General features: G+C 33.9%; 5 protein-coding genes across 7 annotated transcripts in view; 3 read left to right on the forward strand and 2 right to left on the reverse strand.

Annotated features, from left to right (window-relative positions):
• LOC119828211 overlaps window positions 1-22,057 on the forward strand; it is a 104,587-nt gene that overhangs the window by 30,334 nt on the left and 52,196 nt on the right. The window lies entirely within an intron of this gene.
• LOC119840662 (chromodomain-helicase-DNA-binding protein 1-like) lies at window positions 4,805-8,129 on the reverse strand. Its single transcript, XM_038367360.1, has 6 exons — window positions 7,545-8,129; window positions 7,298-7,441; window positions 5,931-6,053; window positions 5,644-5,790; window positions 5,357-5,481; window positions 4,805-5,018 (listed from the first exon to the last, which is right to left on the reverse strand). Exons 1-6 carry the CDS (start codon window positions 7,965-7,967, stop codon window positions 4,994-4,996), a joined length of 987 nt encoding a protein of 328 aa, XP_038223288.1. The 5' UTR covers window positions 7,968-8,129; the 3' UTR covers window positions 4,805-4,993.
• LOC119840660 (fat storage-inducing transmembrane protein) lies at window positions 10,905-12,342 on the forward strand. The gene has a single exon (XM_038367356.1). It carries the CDS (start codon window positions 11,089-11,091, stop codon window positions 12,178-12,180), a length of 1,092 nt encoding a protein of 363 aa, XP_038223284.1. The 5' UTR covers window positions 10,905-11,088; the 3' UTR covers window positions 12,181-12,342.
• On the reverse strand, window positions 12,618-18,720 carry LOC119840661 (ganglioside-induced differentiation-associated protein 1). 3 transcript variants are annotated; one of them, XM_038367359.1, is made up of 6 exons: window positions 18,224-18,720; window positions 14,154-14,346; window positions 13,886-14,065; window positions 13,613-13,813; window positions 13,023-13,345; window positions 12,618-12,908 (listed from the first exon to the last, which is right to left on the reverse strand). In XM_038367359.1, the coding sequence occupies exons 2-5, from the start codon at window positions 14,338-14,340 to the stop codon at window positions 13,044-13,046; spliced, it is 870 nt and encodes a 289-aa protein (XP_038223287.1). In that variant the 5' UTR covers window positions 14,341-14,346; window positions 18,224-18,720; the 3' UTR covers window positions 12,618-12,908; window positions 13,023-13,043. The 3 variants fall into 3 exon arrangements, with proteins under 3 accessions (XP_038223287.1, XP_038223285.1, XP_038223286.1); XM_038367357.1 differs by lacking the exon at window positions 18,224-18,720 and adding an exon at window positions 14,414-14,765; XM_038367358.1 differs by lacking the exons at window positions 12,618-12,908; window positions 18,224-18,720 and adding an exon at window positions 14,414-14,766 and having other exon boundaries at window positions 12,921-13,345.
• LOC119840657 (YTH domain-containing protein 1) lies at window positions 15,592-17,564 on the forward strand. Its single transcript, XM_038367351.1, has one exon. The coding sequence runs from the start codon at window positions 15,841-15,843 to the stop codon at window positions 17,161-17,163; it is 1,323 nt and encodes a 440-aa protein (XP_038223279.1). The 5' UTR covers window positions 15,592-15,840; the 3' UTR covers window positions 17,164-17,564.

A 22,057-nucleotide genomic window follows, 5' to 3' on the forward strand; every position in this document is an offset into this window, starting at 1 on the left:
AACGATCTTTACAATCTAACGGTGACATCTACACTATTTCTGCGGTCCTGTGCAGGCTTCGATATCAAAAGAACATTTGGCAAACGTGCAGCGACACAAATCCACTATATATGTGAATATATAATATGCGCAACAAATTCTTTAAAAAAAAACTGAATCGCCTTCAAATTATGATAACTAAACCAATCTTTCTTTATGTCATGCGGGCAACTGAGCTGGTGGTTCGCCTGATGGTAAGCGATCACCACCGCCCATGAACATTCGCAGAGGTAGTGCCTTTCCGAATGCGCTACCCGCTTTTAAGCGGTAATGGATAAGGAAAGAATTAATGACTGGAAAGAAGGAATGGACTGGGAAGGGTCAGGAATAGGAAACGGGCCTCCGGCTCCCCCATTCACCGTACGAAGCACAATAGCGTGCTATTGTTTCACGCTGTTTTTCTGTGAGGGTATGGTACTTCATCGGTGCGAGCTGGCCAAATTCGTGCCGAAGCATGCTCGACTCCCACAATAAAGTTTAATAAGGGTCCACAAGAATGGCACATAAAAAAGTCATCATAATCTATTCTCTCAGACGAAAGTTCTGAGATAACTAAGCCAAAATATATAGGCGAATTGTTAACCTCCTCCAATTTTTTAATTGAGTTTATAGTGATCAAGTGATAGCTGAGAGTTTTAAAGAGTTAAAGGCATGTATGTTTGCATAGACGGATGCAGCGGTGCGATGCGCTCGCTAGTGCAGTACGTGGAGGCGGGGTGCGGGCAGCGCGGGCGGTGCGCGTGCGCGGGCGCCGCGCTGGTGCTGGCCGCCGCCGACGCGCTGGCCGCGCGCTCGCCCGCCGCGCGCCCGCTGCCCGCGCACGCCAGGCCCTCCGCCAGGCACGACGCGCTCACCACCTTGCTGCATGAGGAGGTATGACAGCCCGAACGATCAAATCGCACACGCCTCGCTGGATCTATCAGAAACCAGAATAATATAGGATTTTTTTATTATACGTAATTATATTAATTGATGTATTTTATGTTCATATTAAATGGTTGTAATTATAATTTTACTGGTTAAAAAATTTTATAGTGAATATGTCGCAACATAAAATCTTCCTTATGTCAGGACATGAGTGTTTTCGCTGTTATATTATATATTGCAATAAATATTAAATTACTAGCTGCGCCCCGCGGTTTCACCCTCGTAAGTCCGTATCCCGTAGGAATATCGAGATAAAAACATGCCTTTATAGTATTCCAGCTGTCTACGTACCAAATTTCATTGCAATCGGTTCAGTAATTTTTGCTTGAAAGAGTAACAAACGCACACATCCTTACAAGCTTTCGAATTTAAAATATTAAATTATTATATATATAGTAGGATGTAGGATGACGATTCAGAAGTGCTTCTATAAGAAGTCTAATTGAATAAATAAATGTTTGAGATTTAAGGCTTATTGTGCACGCTCGCGTTATATGATGAATACATGTCCACACTGCTTCATGCAAATGTCAAAATTTTTCAGTTTTCTTTCAACTACCTTTTCGATAGTTGATCCAGTTTTGACATGTAGCTACGCACGTCACAAGAACGCATGACGTTGCGGCTAACGCGTTGTTACCGCTCCATGGGCATAGTTTAATGAAAACGTGCGATTACATTCACAATATGCCTAATTTAAAGTTTTCTAATGAGCAATGTTAGTATGTTGTTTTCGGATTTATAAATTTATTTAAAACTATGTATATACACAACAAAGGAAGGCCGTCCGTCGCCACTCCGCGTGATGGTGAACCACGACACGGGCTCAGCCGTGCGGCTTCTGGAGCAGAGCTCGCGCGAGCCGCCCTTCGCCGGCCCGCTCGGCAAACAGAACAGACTGAGGGTGGCTCGCGCTCTCCTATCTTTCACCGATGATATGCCGGTGAGTCATTTTTGAAACCATTCAAAAATAGGGAACTGATCATGGTTTGATCCTTAGTAATTATTTTTAACAAAAAACAAAAACCGCCTACAAATTATCACACCCAAATTTAAATTAGACCACATGGGAGGCACCGACTTTCAAATAAAAAAAGGTATGACAAAAGACAAAAAAAAAACAAATCAAATTGTCAAAGTGCTAAGCTTGTTTTTTTTTTAAAGGCCTTTGATAAGAAACTTGTTAAAGAGAAAATAGCAAAAAAAATACGTTTAATGGGTTAATTTATTTCTTTTATAGGAATACGAAAGAAGATTGGAAATTTTAGAATTCGTGACTGGGCAACTGCATAATGGATCGCTCCCATTGGACCAAGAGTTGATTCAGAAAGTGCAAGACCTTGTTACAAGAACAGAAGGTGAAAAGACCGATCGTGCTTGGCTCTCGGTTCTGATGCGTGTACGCGCGCAGAGGGATCAGCTTTTACCTGGTTATCGAAACGCTATTCCGCGATCAAGAATACTCTGGCGAATAGATGCCCTGTTGGGCAATCACGAGCAAGCTTTGAAAGAATTTTTCCAACTTAAAAATCCATCTGAAGTGGACATTGATGAACTATTCGAGTATGTTCAATCGAATTCGGAAGTAGTTCCGAATTTCAGAAATATAATGCGCGAGCATCTACCTGCACTTATTAAACTGCGGCCAATAGCTGCAGCAGAGTTACTGAACGACGACCAGCCAATAGACGTTGTCGCCACTACAATGCAAACTCTACCAAGTGAACGAGCCTTGGAGTTTGGTAAGTGCCTTCTCGAAATGGGACGTCTTAAAGGTCATGCAACAACTATATACTTACGATGTCTTTGTACTTCGCAACCTGACTATGTAAAAGATTTCCTAACAAACCACGCCGGACTTGTGAAGCCGGAAGACGCTTTATCTATTGTAAAAGAATTAGGGCCAAAGGATGCCGAACCGATATGTTTAGAGGCGACCGGCGATCACATGGCGGCCCTCGAAGCATTTTTGGAATTGATTGCGGCCGCCGATTCGGAGAAGGAGAATAATTTAGTATTGCAAGCGTGCAAGTTATGCGTGAGAATCGGGCCCACGGTGCCAGCGCAGACCGCAGCAGATATGTGGACGCGTCTCCTCAGAAACATCAGCTCGGTTCCACCGGCTTCGCTCTTCGAAGCGATAGCGTACTTGCCGCTGGAGGAATTGCTAGTCAAAACGTGTAATTCGGCGCAGGTGGGCCGGATCCTGGCGGACGGGGCTAGCGGGGCGGCCATGTGGCGCTGCGCGAACAGAATAGCGGGGCGGGAGGCGCACGAGGCCCTAGCGCGCGCGCTGAGCGCGGCCAGGCGCGGCGTGGCCGTGCGCGGCCGCTGCGTCCGCTGCGACGCGCCGCTGCACGAGCGGGTGGGCGCGCGCACCGCCCACTGCGCCCGCGCTTACCACGCCGACTGCGAACCGTTCCCCCTGTGCGACTGCGGGCGACGACTCCCGAGCGCTGTCGTCAACCTTCCGCCCCTTCACACCAGACAGATTACCATTCCTCAAGAGTATAAACTTTTACTTGTTGCGCCTCCCCGGCCAGATTTAGAAGGCGTCGTGTGAAGCGAACTATACTATTTTTGATTGTTTAATATTTATGTACATACATTATCTTCATAAATGTATAAGCTAAATAAATTATTTATAGATATATATCACTCTCATCTTATTAGTTAAAGATATCCTAATGGTGCTTTTAGGAGCAGACGTAATTTTTAACACTCTTTTACTAGAACTTTACCCGTTTGTTTGAAGGTGTGCTTCTACACTTACACGGACAGTTTTAATTTAATCTTGGTATACTTTTCAAGGATGGTAGAATAATATGAATGAATCTTATTGCAATTGAAACAATTTAGATGATTCTATGATTACGTTTACACACTGCGCGCGCCCGTAGGTACCGTAATATTGGCAATATTTCATTCACTTAGGTGTTGTTGTCCCCACCCATCAAAGTATTGTAAATAAATGCACATTTCAATTGCGTAACTATTTATTTATCTAGTCACACGCTTAGAGTAACATTATTATGTAATGTTGACAATTATATAGAGAAACTCATTTCTAAAATTGAGATACTTTTCTTAGTTTTAACACAGATGACTTAGATCTAATATAGAAAAATTTGAAAATATATCTTATACTATAACGAAAAATAAAAAAGGGCCTCGGAAATATACTGTATTAATTATTAAATATTTTACAACTTAAATAAATTTATTTAATCTGCGTAATTGTACATCGTTAAATTTTGACTATAAAACACAATATAAAACCAATAATATAGGCGGGTGCTAATTAGCACAACAATCGGCTACTACTCTTTAGTCAATGGCAAATGAATATCACCACTATACTAAATGCAATTATTTAATTCGAAATAACAGTTTATGCTACAACGTTAACCCTCGTGTTTATGGAAAACACATTGAATATCTGAAGGATACTTATCGCGTTATCGTAGGTATATATATGTATATGTATATAGATATGTTTACTATCCATATAAATAAAAATGGATGTACACATGCACCCGTATTGTTATAAATAATGCTTTCAATACATAAGTGTAAAAGGATGATACAACTTGTATTAGGAAGAAAAAGTTTAACTTTGCACACATTTGAATATAACTTCTATTTGGAACACAAACAATAAAAAATTAAACGAATAAATTAACAACCGCAAAAAACGCTGTGTCTATGTAAATAATGAAAGGCTAAAAAATTAGCAAATCATTAGCAGTGCTAAGTTACTTTCAATAAAAATAAAATACAAAAAAGACGCTATAAACATCCAGATAGTGTAGAGAAAAGTAGAACATGCAACTTTTATTATAATATGTGCTGAACATTAGGACATGAATACATGAATACAATACATATCAAACGAGGTTATTTTGACCAATAAGCGACATCAAGCCTAATATTTAGCAACCACTGAAACTTTTAAAATCTCTGATCTCGTAGATTTGCGACAGTTGCTCGCACTTAAAGGGCGTTGCTATTTTCTATTATAAATGTCTCATTCAGCGTTATCATACCGCACTCTGTAACAAATATTATTACAATCATTACTTATTGAAACATAATTATTATTATTCCAGAACCTAGAGTCGTATGCAGCGCATATGTGTATATCATTTGTACACTCGCATTACTCGTCGACCACACATCATAATTATATGAGCCCACAGTTTATACATTATAATTATATGAATTTTTAGTATACGTATTCTTAAGATACGCTTACGTGGAAGTCTGATCTAATATAAATTATATAAATTTTACCTTTGAGTAAGTTTTATTTGGATTTGTGGCAGTGTATTATGAAATTTCAATTGTTATTAATTAATCGACAATTTTCTCCTGTAAATGTTATGTATACCTTTGTCTTTGTCCTCTGCGTTTGCTAAGACGACGTCCAGATGAAGGATCTTGTAATGTGAACCGATTCGTGGTTTCCGGCGCGACACGCAAACTTCTTCCCGTCGTCGTACGTGCGACACTCACCTGTGATATTCATATCATTATACAACTTTGTATATCCGAAGTTTATTTTTAAATTTAAATGTTTCATTTTGCAAAATAAACACAGGTAGATTATTTACAAAATTATTGGGATAATATTAATACTAAAGTTTTACTATAGTATATAGTAACTACATTTTTTACCTTATCCATAAATCTCTTGATTAAATCGGGACAATTTAAATTCTTCTCTGGTTCCCAAGAATCAAATTTGCTAGACCATCCCTTCCAATGGATTAAAAATTCCCTGTCTCCATTCTTCTTATGATGAACTTCCAAAATGCGTTCTACCTTTAAAAAATGTAAGACGATTTTAAATAAAATAAATTGATAACGGACCATTTTGAACAGATTGATGACAGAAGTACAATTATACATTTATCTGTGTATTGATACTTTGAAGTATTGTAAAAACTCTTTTGTCAACTTACTTCATATTCAGCATTTTCATCAGCATTTTCACTGTCCCAGTTAGATTTTGCTCGTTTGGCTGGAACTTTTGTCTCTTTCTTTGTCGCTTTCCTCTTATTACTTTTTTTTGGAGGATTTTCTTTCTGCAATTTTAATTGATATTTCTGACTACTGTCTTTGCTACTAATTTTTACACATTCTACATATATAGCCTCTGTCATTCAGTGAAGTGTGTGAAAAGCTGCACTTTCTAATATTGAAAGAATTTTTGAAATTGGGCCAGTGGTTTTTGTGTGAAAACTTTACATACATATAAAGTTTCCTCTTTACAATCTTAGGTTAGGTAACAAACAATATGTATTTCACATCATTTGCATTGCCATATAATTAATTAGTTTAAGGTATGACATTATGTGCTATGTATTGTATGTAACTCATAGCAATATAACTTGTATGCTAGCAGCTTAGATTTATTATATGTATATAAGAAGCATCCACAGTTGTAACAATCATACTGCAATACTACACTTCCACTGCCACTCTACATAAATTATGTGATTATAATTGGATAAATTTTTGATAAAAACACACATTTATTTAGTTCAACAAAAATGTCTCTCCTTAATATATTTCTTTAAAAAAATTTACATCACAAAGTATCCAAACTCATACAATAGAAATTGAAATAAAATCAAATAGTATATAGTATCAACTCTCCCAAACATTGCTTGTGTCGACTCCAGAATAAAAATAAATATCATTCACAATTGTAAGTAGATGATTGCATCACTTACTTTTGATTACATATTACCTATTTAATAATAGTATAGATAGTACACATAGACCACAAACAAGTTGTATACTCCAGATTATAAAAGACTAGCTATTCGCCCCGGATTCGCCAGTGCTACATATAGAGCTTATGTCACTCAGCAAAGTTGCAGCTTTCTAATGGTGAAAGAATTTCTAAATTCTGTCCAGTAGTTTTTGAGTTTATCCATTACAAATAAACGACAGAAAATATAAATTCTTCCTCTTTTTAATATTGGTGTAGATTGGGATTTTATGATATGATGATAATTTGGAAATATGTAATTCAATTTTTTTGTTAGATTGGGTATGGTCTGTTTTATTTTAAAACCACACAGAAGCAGGAGCCTTGTTGTTCGTAACTGCTCCTTGTGGATGATTGGGAATAGTCAATTCTTGGTATATTGAAAATTACACTGCATTTGTAAATTATACAATTCGCCTAAGACATTAAACAAAGTTTGGCCTAAGCAACACAACAATCCCATACACAATAATGCCATTTATTAAAATAGTGAATATACTAATAATAATAGATTTTGCAGAGCATATAAGTAAAAGAAAATATGTTACTCACTTCTTCATTAAATTTATTTATAACATCAGGGCAAGATAATGTATCATGTGGTTCCCAAGAGTCACTATCTGCACTGTATCCCTTCCAACGAATCAAATAATGAAGTTTTCCTTTAATCCTCTTAGAATCAACAATTCTTTCAACCTGAAATTGAAGTATACATTAATACCTCAGTTATTACATATTTAAAAGGGTACATCCCGTTTAAATTTTAGTATATTTTATGATTGGACACACTATACACTACCTCATATTCTTCTTCTTCAGCTACATTCTTCTTACTGTCCCGTCCAGATTTCCTCTTTTTGGATTTGGCCTTAATTTTGCTTTTAGGTGTTTTTTTAGGTGTTTCTTTGGATTCATCTGAATTGTCGTCATCAACTGTATCATCATTTTGCTTCAAATCAGAATCAGTTAGATCGTCATCATCATTCGTTTTGTTATTTTTCCCTGATCTGCGTTTTTTGGATTTGTTTTTTGTTTTGCTAGTCACTGGTTCTTTGGAACCATCTGAATGTTCATCATTTATACTGTCTTTATCTTTAGATCCAGATTTTACTTCACGCTCCACACTCTGATCAGCCTCTTGATCTTCATTACCAAGCGACCCGGATCCATTAGTAGATGAAACAACATCATCATCTGCACGACTTTTTGATATTTTACGCATTCTAAATTTCGGAAAGTACACAATAATGAATCAGTACAATTTGCCGAATAACAAAAGCTTATACCATTAAAATAGCGTCTTATTTACACAATCGCAGAAAAGGAGGGAAAACAAAACGCAAAGAAGCGTAATTCAGATTACTCGAGTGGGACCGACGCATCACGCATCATACAACAAGGTTGCTATAACTAAATTTAAAACTAATGCAATTATTGAAGATATATGAAATAATAAAAATATAATTAATATAAACACTATTAGGATCAAAAAAGAAATAAAACAAATCCAGAAAATTATGCTAAACTGAATTATACATGAGAATTGAGATTGAAAATCTTATTTTTTTTTACGTCATAGCGGACAGCTGAGTTGGTGGTTCCCCTGATGGTGAGCGATCACCACCGCCCAGGAACATTCGCAGATGTAGTACCTCTGTAGATGCGCTGCCCTCTTTTAAGGAGTAAGGTAAAAGGAAAGAATAGACGACTGGAAAGAAGGAATGGATATGGGATGGATGAGGAAAAGGAAACGGGCCTCCGGCTCCCCCACTCACCGTATAAACTACAAAAAACATCGCATGCCACTATTTCGTATTTACTATTTTGTGGGGGTGTAGTACTTGTAGAGATAAAATTAACTTTGAGAAGATACATACTGACCAAACTAGGTACTAACTTTGTATGAAAACAGTAATGCGCTTATCATACTTCACCAAATTAAGTTTCTTAATTCAGAAGTAAAATAACAAAATATTGGGTTATTTATAAAAGTCAAGTATGCGTATTTGAATAAACTCCGTTTAAAGAAACTAAATTCGACTAAAATCCCTCAATGCCTTTTATAATTAGGCTTCTAAATGATCCAGTCAGTAAGAAACCATCCAGATCTTCGAAATTGAGGATGCTAACTCGCGGAATACGATTACTTACACTGTCTTAAATTCAGTGATGACTAAATATAACCGACGAGACGAAATTTAGTGTAGTGTTTTAAACGCATTAACCTCTAAATGTAGGATGCTTACTCTCTAAGTGCACCCTCCAAAATTCGGTGGCCGCTGAATTAAGAAGACTAAATTTTGTGTAGTGCAATAAGTACATCTTCACTCTTGGAGTTCATCAAGCACTCTTGGAGTTGGAGCGCAATTATTAATTAGAACGATTCAAAAGTGCTTCTATTAGAATTAAATAAATCTTTGAATTTCGAGTTTTTATATTACAGGACATTTTTGGTTATTCTGTGCTTTTGGGCTTAACCAACGTTATTGCGACCATATTGCCCTAACAGATGCCGAGTGCCAGTGGTTTAGGTGTTGTATTTTTAAATTTTACTGTATAAGTAGTTACTAAGAAGTACTATATTATCTGTGGTTTGATGCTTATTTTATTTTACATTGTTTTTATTCTCAGTATTTTCTGTAATTTGGTGTGCTTAATTAATGTATTCATTATTTTTAATTTGTATATTTTTCCGTAAGTAGAAAGTACCCGGTCTTTTCGAAGGCTTACGTGGGAACAAAGGTTCAACACGCAGAGGCCCTTTAGAGATTTTAATGTGTTGTGGGACACCAGCTGCAGCCTGCCCATGACTGCACTATATGAAGATACAGCCCTAAGCAATCCGTGGCCGATGTAGGACTATTATAAAAAATGGTATGGAACAAAACTGTACTATAGAAAGGGTGCTCGATGGATTGGTATGTCGGGTCTATGGAGAACTATGAACACATGCCTTTTAAACTTGTTTGTTTAAAACAGTATTAACCAATTTTGATAACAGATTAGAAATTAAAGACTTTTTAAGGAATTTTAAAAACGATTTTACTTTATTTCTAAGGCTGATCACCTACTTGTCCCTAAAGAAAATCGATCAGTGAAACGGATGTACATTATCTGCCCCATACCCCACTAGGGGACACGGGACTTCACTTATATATAATTGGTTGATTTTACGCAAAATCAAACACAAAATAAAATTTTAATTCTATGGCAGCGGATTATTGAAAAAATATTACATTTAAATGGACTGCATGCATCCGCTGTTCTGGTTTGTGTGTTGCGCCTAGCTCGCTAGTACACGTAAACATTGTAGTGGCGGTTTAAATAATAAATTATCTTAAAAATATTATATAATTTGGTAATTCAAAGCTTAAAATATAATTTATTTTTTGTGTGGTTCTCGGAACTACGACACTACATTCGTTAAATTGCTTTTTTGGACATTATTTTTGTAACATTCAATTACCCATCGCGGCATTGTAAGTCGTGCCTACGCTGGCTGCGTTTCTAGCCTGTGTTGAACCTAAAATGAACTAAACAAAATAAGAGCTTACTTTTCAAGTGCATTGTTAATTGCCAATACGTTTTTTATTTATTTTTTATGTTACAAAATAAAAAAAAAATAATAAAAAAACGTCAGCAATAGAGCTGGTGGGACGCCTGATGGTAAGCGCTACCACCGTCCATGAACATTTGGAGAGGCATGAGGTCCACTGCAGACCTTACGCCTCTACAAATGGATTGCCGACTTTTTGGGAAGGGATTAAGAAAGGATTAGCGATAGGAATAATAGTAAAACTTTGAATTTCGCGCCATGCTATGACTAGTTGCGTTGAGGCTTGAGCGCATGAGCGATAAATTATTTATAATTGCTTGTAAAAAAAATCTAATAAATAATTTAAGAGCAAAACCTACACACCAATACTAACGTACCGATAAATAATGCAGATATAAAATTAATCAGTTGCTGTTTAAATGCGGTGCTAAAACGTATTTAAGAAAAAATATTACAGAACTTTGAAAATTACTTCGTTTACTTCGTTTTAAAACTTCTGTTAAATGAAAATATATGTAACTCTTATTCAAATTACATGAATATTCCAAAATTTACATGAACGACACTATAGATTAACGTCAAAACTTAAAAACATTCCTCAAACACAATGGTCACAATGTCAATTGATAATATTGATAGTTGATTTGTCATTTTACATTTGTCAACCTCGTTTCTTTTTAATTCTAAAAGTAATAGATACCTACATGTTTATAATTAGTATTTAAGAGGTTGAATCCGTTTAGATTACATTATTTGAAGTTAATAGTAAAAAAATATTAATGACGCCATGAGTGCTCGAAACAACTTTAAAAATTCTCGAATGAATTTCAAGTTTCAAAATGAATCAAATACGGACTACAAGGGAACAAAACCAACACGGGAACAGTCGTCTATATTTGAAGTTCTCATATTAATGATTGTGCACGTTTGCAAGAAGGTGCTGTTCTTCGACACTAATTTAAAAATAGCCGTATACCTAGGAGCTCTCTTCTTACTTTCACTCATCGCGGATGTTATTACCTTTCCCAGGACTTATTTTTCCAGAAGTGATAATGTTTTTAACCAATATTTTGTAAAAATTGGCTGGTTTTGGACATTATTTTTAACAGTGCCTTATGTTTTATTGACATCTTACACAATATGTTGTGGAAAACGAAAGTATATAGCAACAGCTCATTTATCAAGGTTAATAATAGCTACTATATCATGGTATACTTGGACAAGTATTTTTAATGTAATTGAAACCAAATATGGAAGATGCAATTCAAATAAGTTTGATAATAAAGTTGCTTGTTTGCAAAATGGCCACTTTTGGAATGGTTTTGATATATCTGGACATTGTTTCATATTAATTTACTCAAGTTTAGTTATGATAGAAGAAGCAAAGGCTATCAAGGGATGGGAGAGGATCAAAGATTATATTAGAGATGAAAATTACTCAAGAAGTCAAAATGACAAATCTCCTAGTACAAATCCTTTAAAAAATATTAAATCCAGTGATATGGATGTATTAAAAATATCTTATGAAAAGTTCACACCTTATGTGAGAGCACTTCTTATTGCAATTACATGCCTACAACTGTTGTGGGATGTAATGTTAGTATCTACAATTCTCTACTATCATATAATGGTCGAGAAATTCTTAAGTGGTATTATTGCAATATTAACATGGTTTGTGACATACAGGGCTTGGTATACAATACCAAAAATATTACCAAACTTACCTGGACAAGGCATGTTCAAGTACAATACTGAAAAACCTGTCCTTTCTAACTTATTAAATAGGAAAAGATCTAGCTTATCAAATACTAAGCATTTCATGGGAATGCCAATAAATAAAAACCAGGATAATATTGAAACAAATGAGGATGGTAGATAAATTATACTGAACGTAGTATATATCATAGTTTTGGGTGTTTTTTTGGGAGGCTATGGAGAATGCAATTTTTGTTTTAGTGGACACTGGTAAATATATTTAATAGAGGTCATAATTAAATGAATAGATTTCTCTTTCTTCAACAACATTGAACCTTACTATCTGTGAAAGTAATTGTTGCTTGTGTATTTGTCAATGTTGAAAAGTAAAATGTTGCACAATATCTAGTACTCATTTAATATTTTGTGTACAAAATTTATAATTTATTGTTAAAATATACTAACTTAATTTTTAAGAATAAGGTTTGGGACTTTCCTTAATATTTTATTAAATAAATATATAAAAATAAAAACAGATATTTCATTTATATATTTAAATAACATATAAATAATTTGGATTATATAATTGTTTATATAAATAAAAAAATATATTCAAGTGCATATATTATCATATAATCTCATATGCTATATTTAATTAAAATTACATTTGGAAATGTATACATGTCTATTCATAATTAACAGTGAAAATAAAATTATGTTTGAACAAATTCAGGCTACACTTATTCAAAACATAGTAGACAATTATTAGAAAGGGACAATTTTATTTACACATTATTTCCACTGCTTTTACTTGAATTTACAATAAAATATTTATAATACTGATGAAAATATCACATGAATTTATTAATTTTAATATTCAAGATTGTGCTACTATAACATTAACTCCACCATCTAAAACAAAAAAAAGTACATACATGAATATAATATATGTATACATTATACATTATGATATGTTGATATGTAAGTTGTTGGTAATTAAGTTAATAATTGTATAATTATTTTTACCTGCATGTATTTTGGGACTTGCTAATGAATCAACTTCTTGAAAATAAATGCCAATGCAATAACTACACCAACAGATACAGCTCCTGCAGCACCAACATAAGCTGGAGGCTGTGATGTTATTATCATCTTAATATGCACTGGAAGACTTGGTATTGTCTTTTTAAATGATTCACGTTCTTTGATTCGATGATAGTAGTTATCAATCTGGGGACGTTTGCCATTCAACCAAAATCTTTCCTCCAGACCCAATTCCCAAAGACGTTGTAACAATACTGCCAAATTGATATCAGCTATGCTGAACTGCTCACAGCACAGCCAATTACCTAAAACAAAAAGATTTAAAAATATTGCATCTTTGCTTTTGCATCTTCTTATAAAATTATAAGTAAAAATTTAAATATATTTTTACTTTAGGTTGTATATCAACCTTCGAAAACGAAACAAACTTTGAAGTTACATTGAAAAAACACAACACATATGGATATCATATAATATAGAACCATCAAAAAGTTTTAAACATTTAGTAGAATTAATAGCAACCAAATTTGACCAACAAGTTTGTTTTTGAAGTCAGCTGAAAAACAATATACCTTCACTTTGTTTTGCAAGCTGCAGTTCTACTTGCGATAAAACTTCATCAACAATATTAAGAACCTTTAAATACTCTTCTTCATTTGACAATATTTCATGTTTTCTATCTTGAATCTCAGCTTTGTATAGCAATACCTTCTCAGCTTTAGGATTTTCTTTTGCTAATTTTCGCAAATTCTTGGAACTTGATAAATCTCCACCTACAATTTAATTACTGTCTTTTAATTATATGTCCAACATCAAAGAATTATTTATAAAAGTTTTCAATTTACTTTTAAGTACTTCTCTGACTGGTAAGATAAATGGCAACTTAGGACTGCCACATAAGTGTGGATGAAAGAATGATCCAACAGTTATCAGGCCTGCAGGCAAGGCTTCAATCATTTCACGAAACTTGTTTATATTGCTTAATACCTTACTGTCTGTCGATAAATTTATCAAAGGAGGTGTTTCTAAAAATAGAATAACAAATACAAATTATAACATACAAAGCCGCTTTTAAAGCCAACAAATTGGTAAAAAAGTAATAAAATATTAAACCTTGATTAAGATGAAACTCCAAGAAATCTAAAATTCTTGTTGAATCAGGTATAATTGAGTTGTTGACTTTGAGCACTGGAATTTCTCCTCGAGGATTAATTTCTAGAAACCATGATGAATACTGCTCTCCTTTTGTTATGTCGATGAGTAGTGGCTCAAATTCTATATTTTTTTCGTAAAGGGCCATCAAAACCTGTAAAAATTATAACAACATTAAAAAATAAAACTATTGAATAGAATATCTCGATTTAATTACTTACCTTTTGAGAATAAAAGCTGTAGTAATTGCAGTAAAGAAATACGTTCGTTTTAAAGCCATTTGCAACAGGGTTTGTGCTTTTCGGAATTTGAAGATTTTCCAAATACTTCTGTATATAATGCATTTCTAAAAAATATTTAAAATACTACTATAACTAACTTACCAACAAAGAGTTGGTAAAAGTATGAAATTTGCAAAGTTAAAAAGTTAAAAAAAAATTACTGAGTTTGAAACTACAATTTAAAAACACATAGTGCCAACACAAGAAAACGATAATCAGGTGATAAAATGACAAAAACAATCTTTCATTAAATGGTGCATTTACACAATCGTGCGAATAGCGAGACGAATAACGAACACGCGTGTGTAAACAGTGCACTCCAACGCAGTCGCATTTAACTTATTGCCTAATATTATATTACGGTTGGTAGGTCACAAGTCGTGTTTCGTGATCGTCCGATTTTATTTTATGTTCATTAGGGTAACAATTTTAAAATGTATTACATTACGATAAGCGTTGTGTAAACTATTGCTAATACAACTATAAATTTGTTTGAACATATCAATATTTACCATAACTTCGTATCATAACTATAAACCAATAAATTACCTATATTATGAGTGTGTTATGTTATCTATAATCATTATTCTTTTAATCCTGGGATTTCCGTTCAGGTTTACCAAATTAGGGACTTTCCCCCTAAGTGGAGGGTTTTTAGAACCTAATGGGATTTTTTATATGTGTTAAATTTAAGGAGTATTTTCTAATGTTTTTATTAATAATAAATGACATCATCAAGTGCACTTGAGTTAAATATGATGCGAATGGTGTTTATTTTCCTTAATCACAAATATAAATGAATGAATCTATCAAGAATAATTATTGAAATCTGGTTAAAATTAATTAAATTTACATTGAAATTTAGTCATTGATTTTATTGATTTGTTTATGTATTAGTACTTAAGCAATTAATAAAAACAAAAAGTATATGTATCATAAAAAAAATCATTGAAAATATTCTAAGACATAGAATACACCTCCACATATTAAGTTATTAGCGAAAGTAAAAGGTAAAGGTAAAGTTAGGTTTTTAACAAACTTGAAATTGTTGTTGCTTGTTTTGTTCAATAAATTTAGAGATTTTTGATTGGAGCTTTCGGAAAAAAATTAGAGACTGGTAACACTGTTTTCGTCTATCATTTCTATGCTGTCTTTGGTTTGTTTTCTAGTGAAAAGAAATAATTAAAAATATCAAATAGCTGAGATACCACGAGCTTGTGTTGCCTCGAATTAGTTTGTAAATCTCTATAATTTTCTGTTGACCATTTAACCTGTATTGTGTTGTTCTGAAAAGTTCCAGAACTTGCCAATGCACTCAAATATTATGTTTGTAAAAGCTTGTTGCTAGGACGCATTTTCATATAACAATGGAGGCTTCCAATAATACCGACGCTGTAAATCTCGGAATAGGAGAAGTGGAAGCTGAAATTGGCGAAGAATTGAAACAACTTGAGGATGTTTTAAGAGATACGTATGATACACGCAGCGAAGTATCTAGCTCATCTTCGAGTGATTCCAGTACCCCAAGTATTAGTTCAGTAAGCACAAAATCTAAGGAACGACGACATCGTAAACGGGCTAAGTCTGACAGTAATTCTCCCCAAGAAACAAAGCGGCGTCGTATATCAAGCGGTACAAAAGTTAAGACGTATGACTATATGACAAAATTAAACTATTTGTTTAGAGATACACGTTTTTTTCTCATTAAATCAAACAATGCTGAAAACATTACACTGTCAAAAGCAAAAGGCGTTTGGTCAACACTACCCCAAAACGAAGCAAACTTGAACCAAGCCTATAGAGAATCGAGAAACGTTCTTTTAATATTCTCTGTAAAGGAAAGCGGTAAATTTGCTGGTTTTGCTCGCCTAGGTAGTGAATCTCGAAGGGATGTACCTCCAATATCATGGGTCTTGCCTCCTGGTTTATCTGCTAAAGTACTAGATGGTGTATTCAAAGTTGACTGGATTTGTAGAAAAGAATTGCCTTTCAGTAGTACACTTCATTTGTACAATCCATGGAATGAGGGTAAACCAGTAAAAATAGGAAGAGATGGACAAGAGATAGAGCCTAAAGTAGCAGAGGAGTTGTGCAGATTGTTTCCTGAAGATGATGGTATTGAAATGACTCCAATTCTTAGAAAATCAAAAGAGGCATCTAAAAAAGGTTATTTAAAAAGTGGTAGTTATAGAACATACAGAGCACCGTTGTCTTCACGAGGTACATCATATAGAAACCGTATGAGCCAATCACGAAGCCGACGTAAAATCTTTACCTCTCCACGTAATCGTTTAGGATCCTCATACAAAAGGAGATCACCTTCACCCTTTTTGAGGGAGAGATTACCATCATGGTTTGTCCGAAGTCGCGAAGGATATGCTAATAGTGGATCCGCAGCAGCAGAAGCATATGTGGCAGAATATATGAGATCAATGCATCATCAACTGCCTCCCTTGCCATACGTAGCTCCACCAGGATTTAGTGGGGCTCTTCCTACATACAATGGGTTGCCTCCTCCACCACCTCCACCACCACGTTACTATGACTTGGCTGATTATCCTCGTTCGGTGCTTGTTTATGATAAGAGATCGTATGAACGTTCAGTTGATGAGTTTTTGTGGCGCACATCGGATCGTTCCAGGGGTAGAAGCCGTGACCGTGATTCAAATAGGTATAGGGATCGCAGATAGAGTAATTATAACCACCGATGTATGTTTAATTGAGTTTAATAAATAATTGTGTTTGAACTTTGAACTTTATTGAATCAAATTCTATCAGTGTTGTGATGAACTTTATTTATACTTGGACGTTTTATGGTTAAGCGTGAACACTTGTTAATTTATTTATTTTTATGGGACTTGTGCTATAAATGTGTATGGGTTAGGTAGAAGAAAGGAGAAATAAGGCCAATGGTAAATTCACCACCATGGAATATTGTGAAAATACAGGAAATATAATACCAAATACTGGCTGTGAATAACTGTGATATCTTATATTAGACAAGATTTAGACAATCTATATTTACAAATTGACTATATTTAGATGTCTTTTTCGGAATTAGTAATATATTATAAAAAAATTATTAACATAAGGAAACATTATTTTACTAAAAAGCTTTAAAGTCTTAGTTTTCATATTATAAATAATATTTATTTACTAGCTATAGGTTCTGTTATAATTTCATAAAATAATCTGTCAATCAATTAATGCAATGAATTAGTTAATTATTTTATTTTGTTTTGTAGAGTTCTTAAGTACAAGCTGATTGAAGTTAAACTTAGAAAGTTGAATTCTGTTTTGCTCCTTGAGAATAGCTCCATATTGCATAAAATACTTGATAATATGAGCTACTACAAACATTAATTTTATTCAGTGTTTAACACAAGCATAGAAGCTAGATTTTATTCCCAATGGTACCTTTCAAAAAATACAATAGGTCTTGCAGAACATAATTGCCCTATTGTATACTTGTTTGTAAAGAGAATTAATCACATGCTTTTGACAAATTACCCACAGGACTTCATTTGTGTGTCGATTTATATTTGTCAATGATATATATATAATAAAATATAGATAATAATAAAATAAAAAAATATTTAATTATGAATTTTTATGGAGTCATGCGTATTTGTTAGAAATACATGCAATCTATGGGAAAGTTGTTAATAAGTTCAGTAATGTTTCAACTATTTTACATGTTAGAACAATAAGTATTTCATGATTATAAATCAAACGAATTAATTTTTTTACCTAAATAGGCTATAATTTTCATCTTGAAGGTGGCGCAGAAATGAATTACAACTTTTTTCATCATTGTTATCCCACAAAGAAGAAGACGTTTAGGGAAAAAGAGTTAACACTTTTTTTATATATAGTTTTATGACAATTTTAGGCTGAAGTAGTTTTATGGTAAGTAGAATTTATTGTTTCAGTAAAAATCTCGAAATACCCATATTTTGGACCTTGACGGAGAGTAATATTTGTTCCATACATCGGAATGACTTGCAATTTTTATTTTTAATTATATTTGAAAGAATTTACTACTTTTCAGTGTTTCGATATCTATGATGATTCAACTGATTTATTAATTTAGAAACTTAGCGTAGTGTTCCCTTGCGTTCGAATCGTAATACTAAACCATTGTCGATACCACTTAGGTCTTAAAGAGTCCGATAAAAAATTAATTAGACCAGAATTCATTAGATTGTGTGCCTGTTCGGCCCAAAAGAAAAACTAGATATCGTATGTGTAACAGTTAAAACCAGCTTTTCGTTAGAACGCGTTTTCTCTATTTAGAGCTAATAATTATTCTTTTTATTATTAATTGGTAATTCTCAAAATTGAATATTAGTAAAAAACTAGCTGTTGTCAAAACGCGTTCTTAGGAATTGAGTTGACTGAGTTTTAATTTGGTTTCTCTTCGAGTGGAAAACGCCTAAGTCGACTAGCTCTCGCCGGCTGTTGCCACTCGCTTCGTTCCTTAGCATGTATCATACATATCGTATATGACAATCATCATAATAAAGTTTCAAAATGTGTTTATTCGTGTGAACAGTTATATTGAAGGAATAAAAGCAAATCAAAATAAAATCATATGACTAAATAATAGTGTAACTTAAGAATGTTTCGTTGAGAAAATATATCAAAGAAATAGTATTATAATAGCTGATGTTTAATGCAAAAATAATTATGTATTTGAAGTTCTAACTATGAAATTAGTAAAACTAGGGTAAAAACGTTCTAACAAAAAAAAGAATTCGACCTTAACATGATACATTAAAATAATACACAGCGTGTTTTACCGCCTAGGGCCGACCGGAAATATGGCGCTTCACCCCATGTGAGGACACCGTATCCAAAGAATAAAGCGGGACACAATTAAGAGACATCAAGACCCCGTCTGTCTGTCGATAGGCTGTGACTTAAAATTTGTGCGCTGCTTCCTCTAAGATTTTTGAAGTGAAACTTCTTTAGAATCGTTGTGATTTCAAACCTGATGCAACGGAAAAACGACAAGTAAGAGACAGAAATACAAAAATGTGTAGAATGAAGCCGGCAAAGAATGAGACAGAAATATACATACTATTTTATTCATTCTTTTGACGATTTATTGAAGTTTCACTTCTATCATGTGTGAATCGCACACACACCTTTTTTTTTCGAATTAATAAATTGGGGCTTTCCCTTTCGAATGCCGCCCGGGGCCGAGTCCCTACCGCCCCCCATCCGAAATAGCCAATTTCTTTGGGCCCCCGAGCCTTTGCTTGGGCCTAGCAGATGGCAAGTATATAGTTGTCACCTGTTTTAACGAAATACCAACAGTACTCACAGACATCGCAAGTTTCTACTTTATACCTATATTTATTATATTATTTTGTGTTCGACCATACGCTATAGGATTTTACTGTGCTATCTATAAAATAAATTCTAATTGTACTATATGCTTATAAATTTAATATTTATTTATTATAGGAAATTCATTTTGAAAATCACGGGTTCACGCCATTACAGTTAAGTGATCACAGAAATGATAACAGTAAAATAATACAAAAATATATTTAACCGACTTCAAGTGTTACGATTTTATCGAAATCGGAATGAGCTGTTCAGTGGCTCCGACAAATGGCTCCAACGTCCCTAGCGCGGAGGAGGACTTCTCTTGACTAAAGTAGGACCAGCGACAGCAATTTCCTATCAAGCATAGTAAAATAACACTAATCCGTTGAAAACTTACGGAGATATCAAATGACAAATGTACCTGCATTGTTTTTGAAATCGTCGGTTTTAAAATTGTTCTTTCAAGTAAAATATTGTTTCTATTTAAGTTTCGAATTTATGGATGAAATGGATAAAATATTGTTTTAGGTGAATTTTTTAAACAATCGAATCTTAACCATATAACGCTTTGCAATTGCAATTAAGCCACAATTTATTATCACATACGTACTACTACTACTTCTTGCTATTACTACTTATCTTTTATTTATAAAAAAATAAATATTGACACCTGAGAGAAGTGAAAATATATTTATTGTAAAATCAACTTTAACGTGACACTAAGTTATCTTTTTATTTTTGAATAACGCCCGCAACATGTTTGCGGTAGCCTATTTGATTTAAAAAGTTAATTTTGTGTTTTAAGAGCTGGTGGTTCGTTTGATGGTAAGCGAACACCACTGCCCATGAACCATATGCACGAGCCTGAGGAACTACTGAACCGATTTCAAAAATTATTTCACCGTTGGAAATGTACCTAACATACTTAGTATATACCGTGGGTCCAGTAGCTAGTAGGTAGGACGAGATAGTAGATAAACGAGAAGAACATGAATCTCCATACCCCGTCTACACTTACTTCTAGGGGAGCTATCGCTGCATTTTAAAAAAATTATGTAACATAAAATAAATCTTATCTTTATATCTTATCCGTTTCTTACCGGTCTACATTTATATCTTACTACAAAATTTCATTAATGTCGGCAATACATATTTTCAGGGCTGTAGAGGCATTGTTGAATTTGAGATTTTTTATAACATTTGGTGTTAGGTAAGTCGGAAGTAAAAAAAAAATTATAATTGATCTGCTCTGAAGCACGGGATCCTAAATCAATCACCATGTATATCACTGATCTTTAGGTCAGTAATGTTCATTCAATAGGTACTTAGACAAATCATTTCTCTGACAGAACATGAACGTGGATTTAATTAAGAACTATTAAATTATCAATGATAAAGAGTAAGCGAACCAGGTATTTGAACTTCTAAATTTGGATGTAGAGATCATTTGTAATAATTATTCATCATCATCAGTAATAATTAATTGCTGGGGGGTGATACTTAGAATAAATAGCTAGGACCGATAACACTATGTCTCTGCAAACTTATTACAATTATTAAAGATTTATAAAAATATTTAAAACAATTTAATTCTCCAATTCCCCATGTTATTAAAAATGTGAAGAACTTCATTCAGATCAACCGAATTTTTTTCCAGGCCAGAAATAGCATACTGGTCAGCAATTTTTGGGCGATCCATTGACAGCATACACAACCTACATAATTGACAGCAATTATGACAGTATTGATTGCAGTTAAACTTGAAAACCTACATTCTAATAATTTAGTATAGAAATGAATGCCACAAATTGAGGTACCCGTGTTTGGAAATATACGGCTTAGTTAGATACCTATATTTATTTACCTAAAAGTAAAGGAAAACAATTCAATTATAATCTTAATATCTATATATATAAAATTCTCGTGTCACAGTTTTCGTTGCCATACTCCTCCGAAACGGCTTGACCGATTCCTCTGAAATTTGGTAAGCATATTGGGTAGGTCTGAGAATCGGCTAACATCTATTTTTTATCCCGATATTCCTATGGGATACGGACTTACGCGGGTGGAACCGCGGGGCGCAGCTAGTAATATTATATAAATTACGTGTCAAACTTCTCAAACGATTTTACGGCCGTGCACATTATTCTGAAAGTGGGTCTGATCCGCTTTCAAGCAAAAACGGACGATGCTCTTTTTCTGTAATTTATGCTTATTAAAGATAATCTTGCAGTGTTGGTATACGGA

Source organism: Zerene cesonia, chromosome 7 (genome assembly GCF_012273895.1).
Source record: "Zerene cesonia ecotype Mississippi chromosome 7, Zerene_cesonia_1.1, whole genome shotgun sequence".
Classification (NCBI taxonomy): Eukaryota; Metazoa; Arthropoda; class Insecta; order Lepidoptera; family Pieridae; genus Zerene; species Zerene cesonia.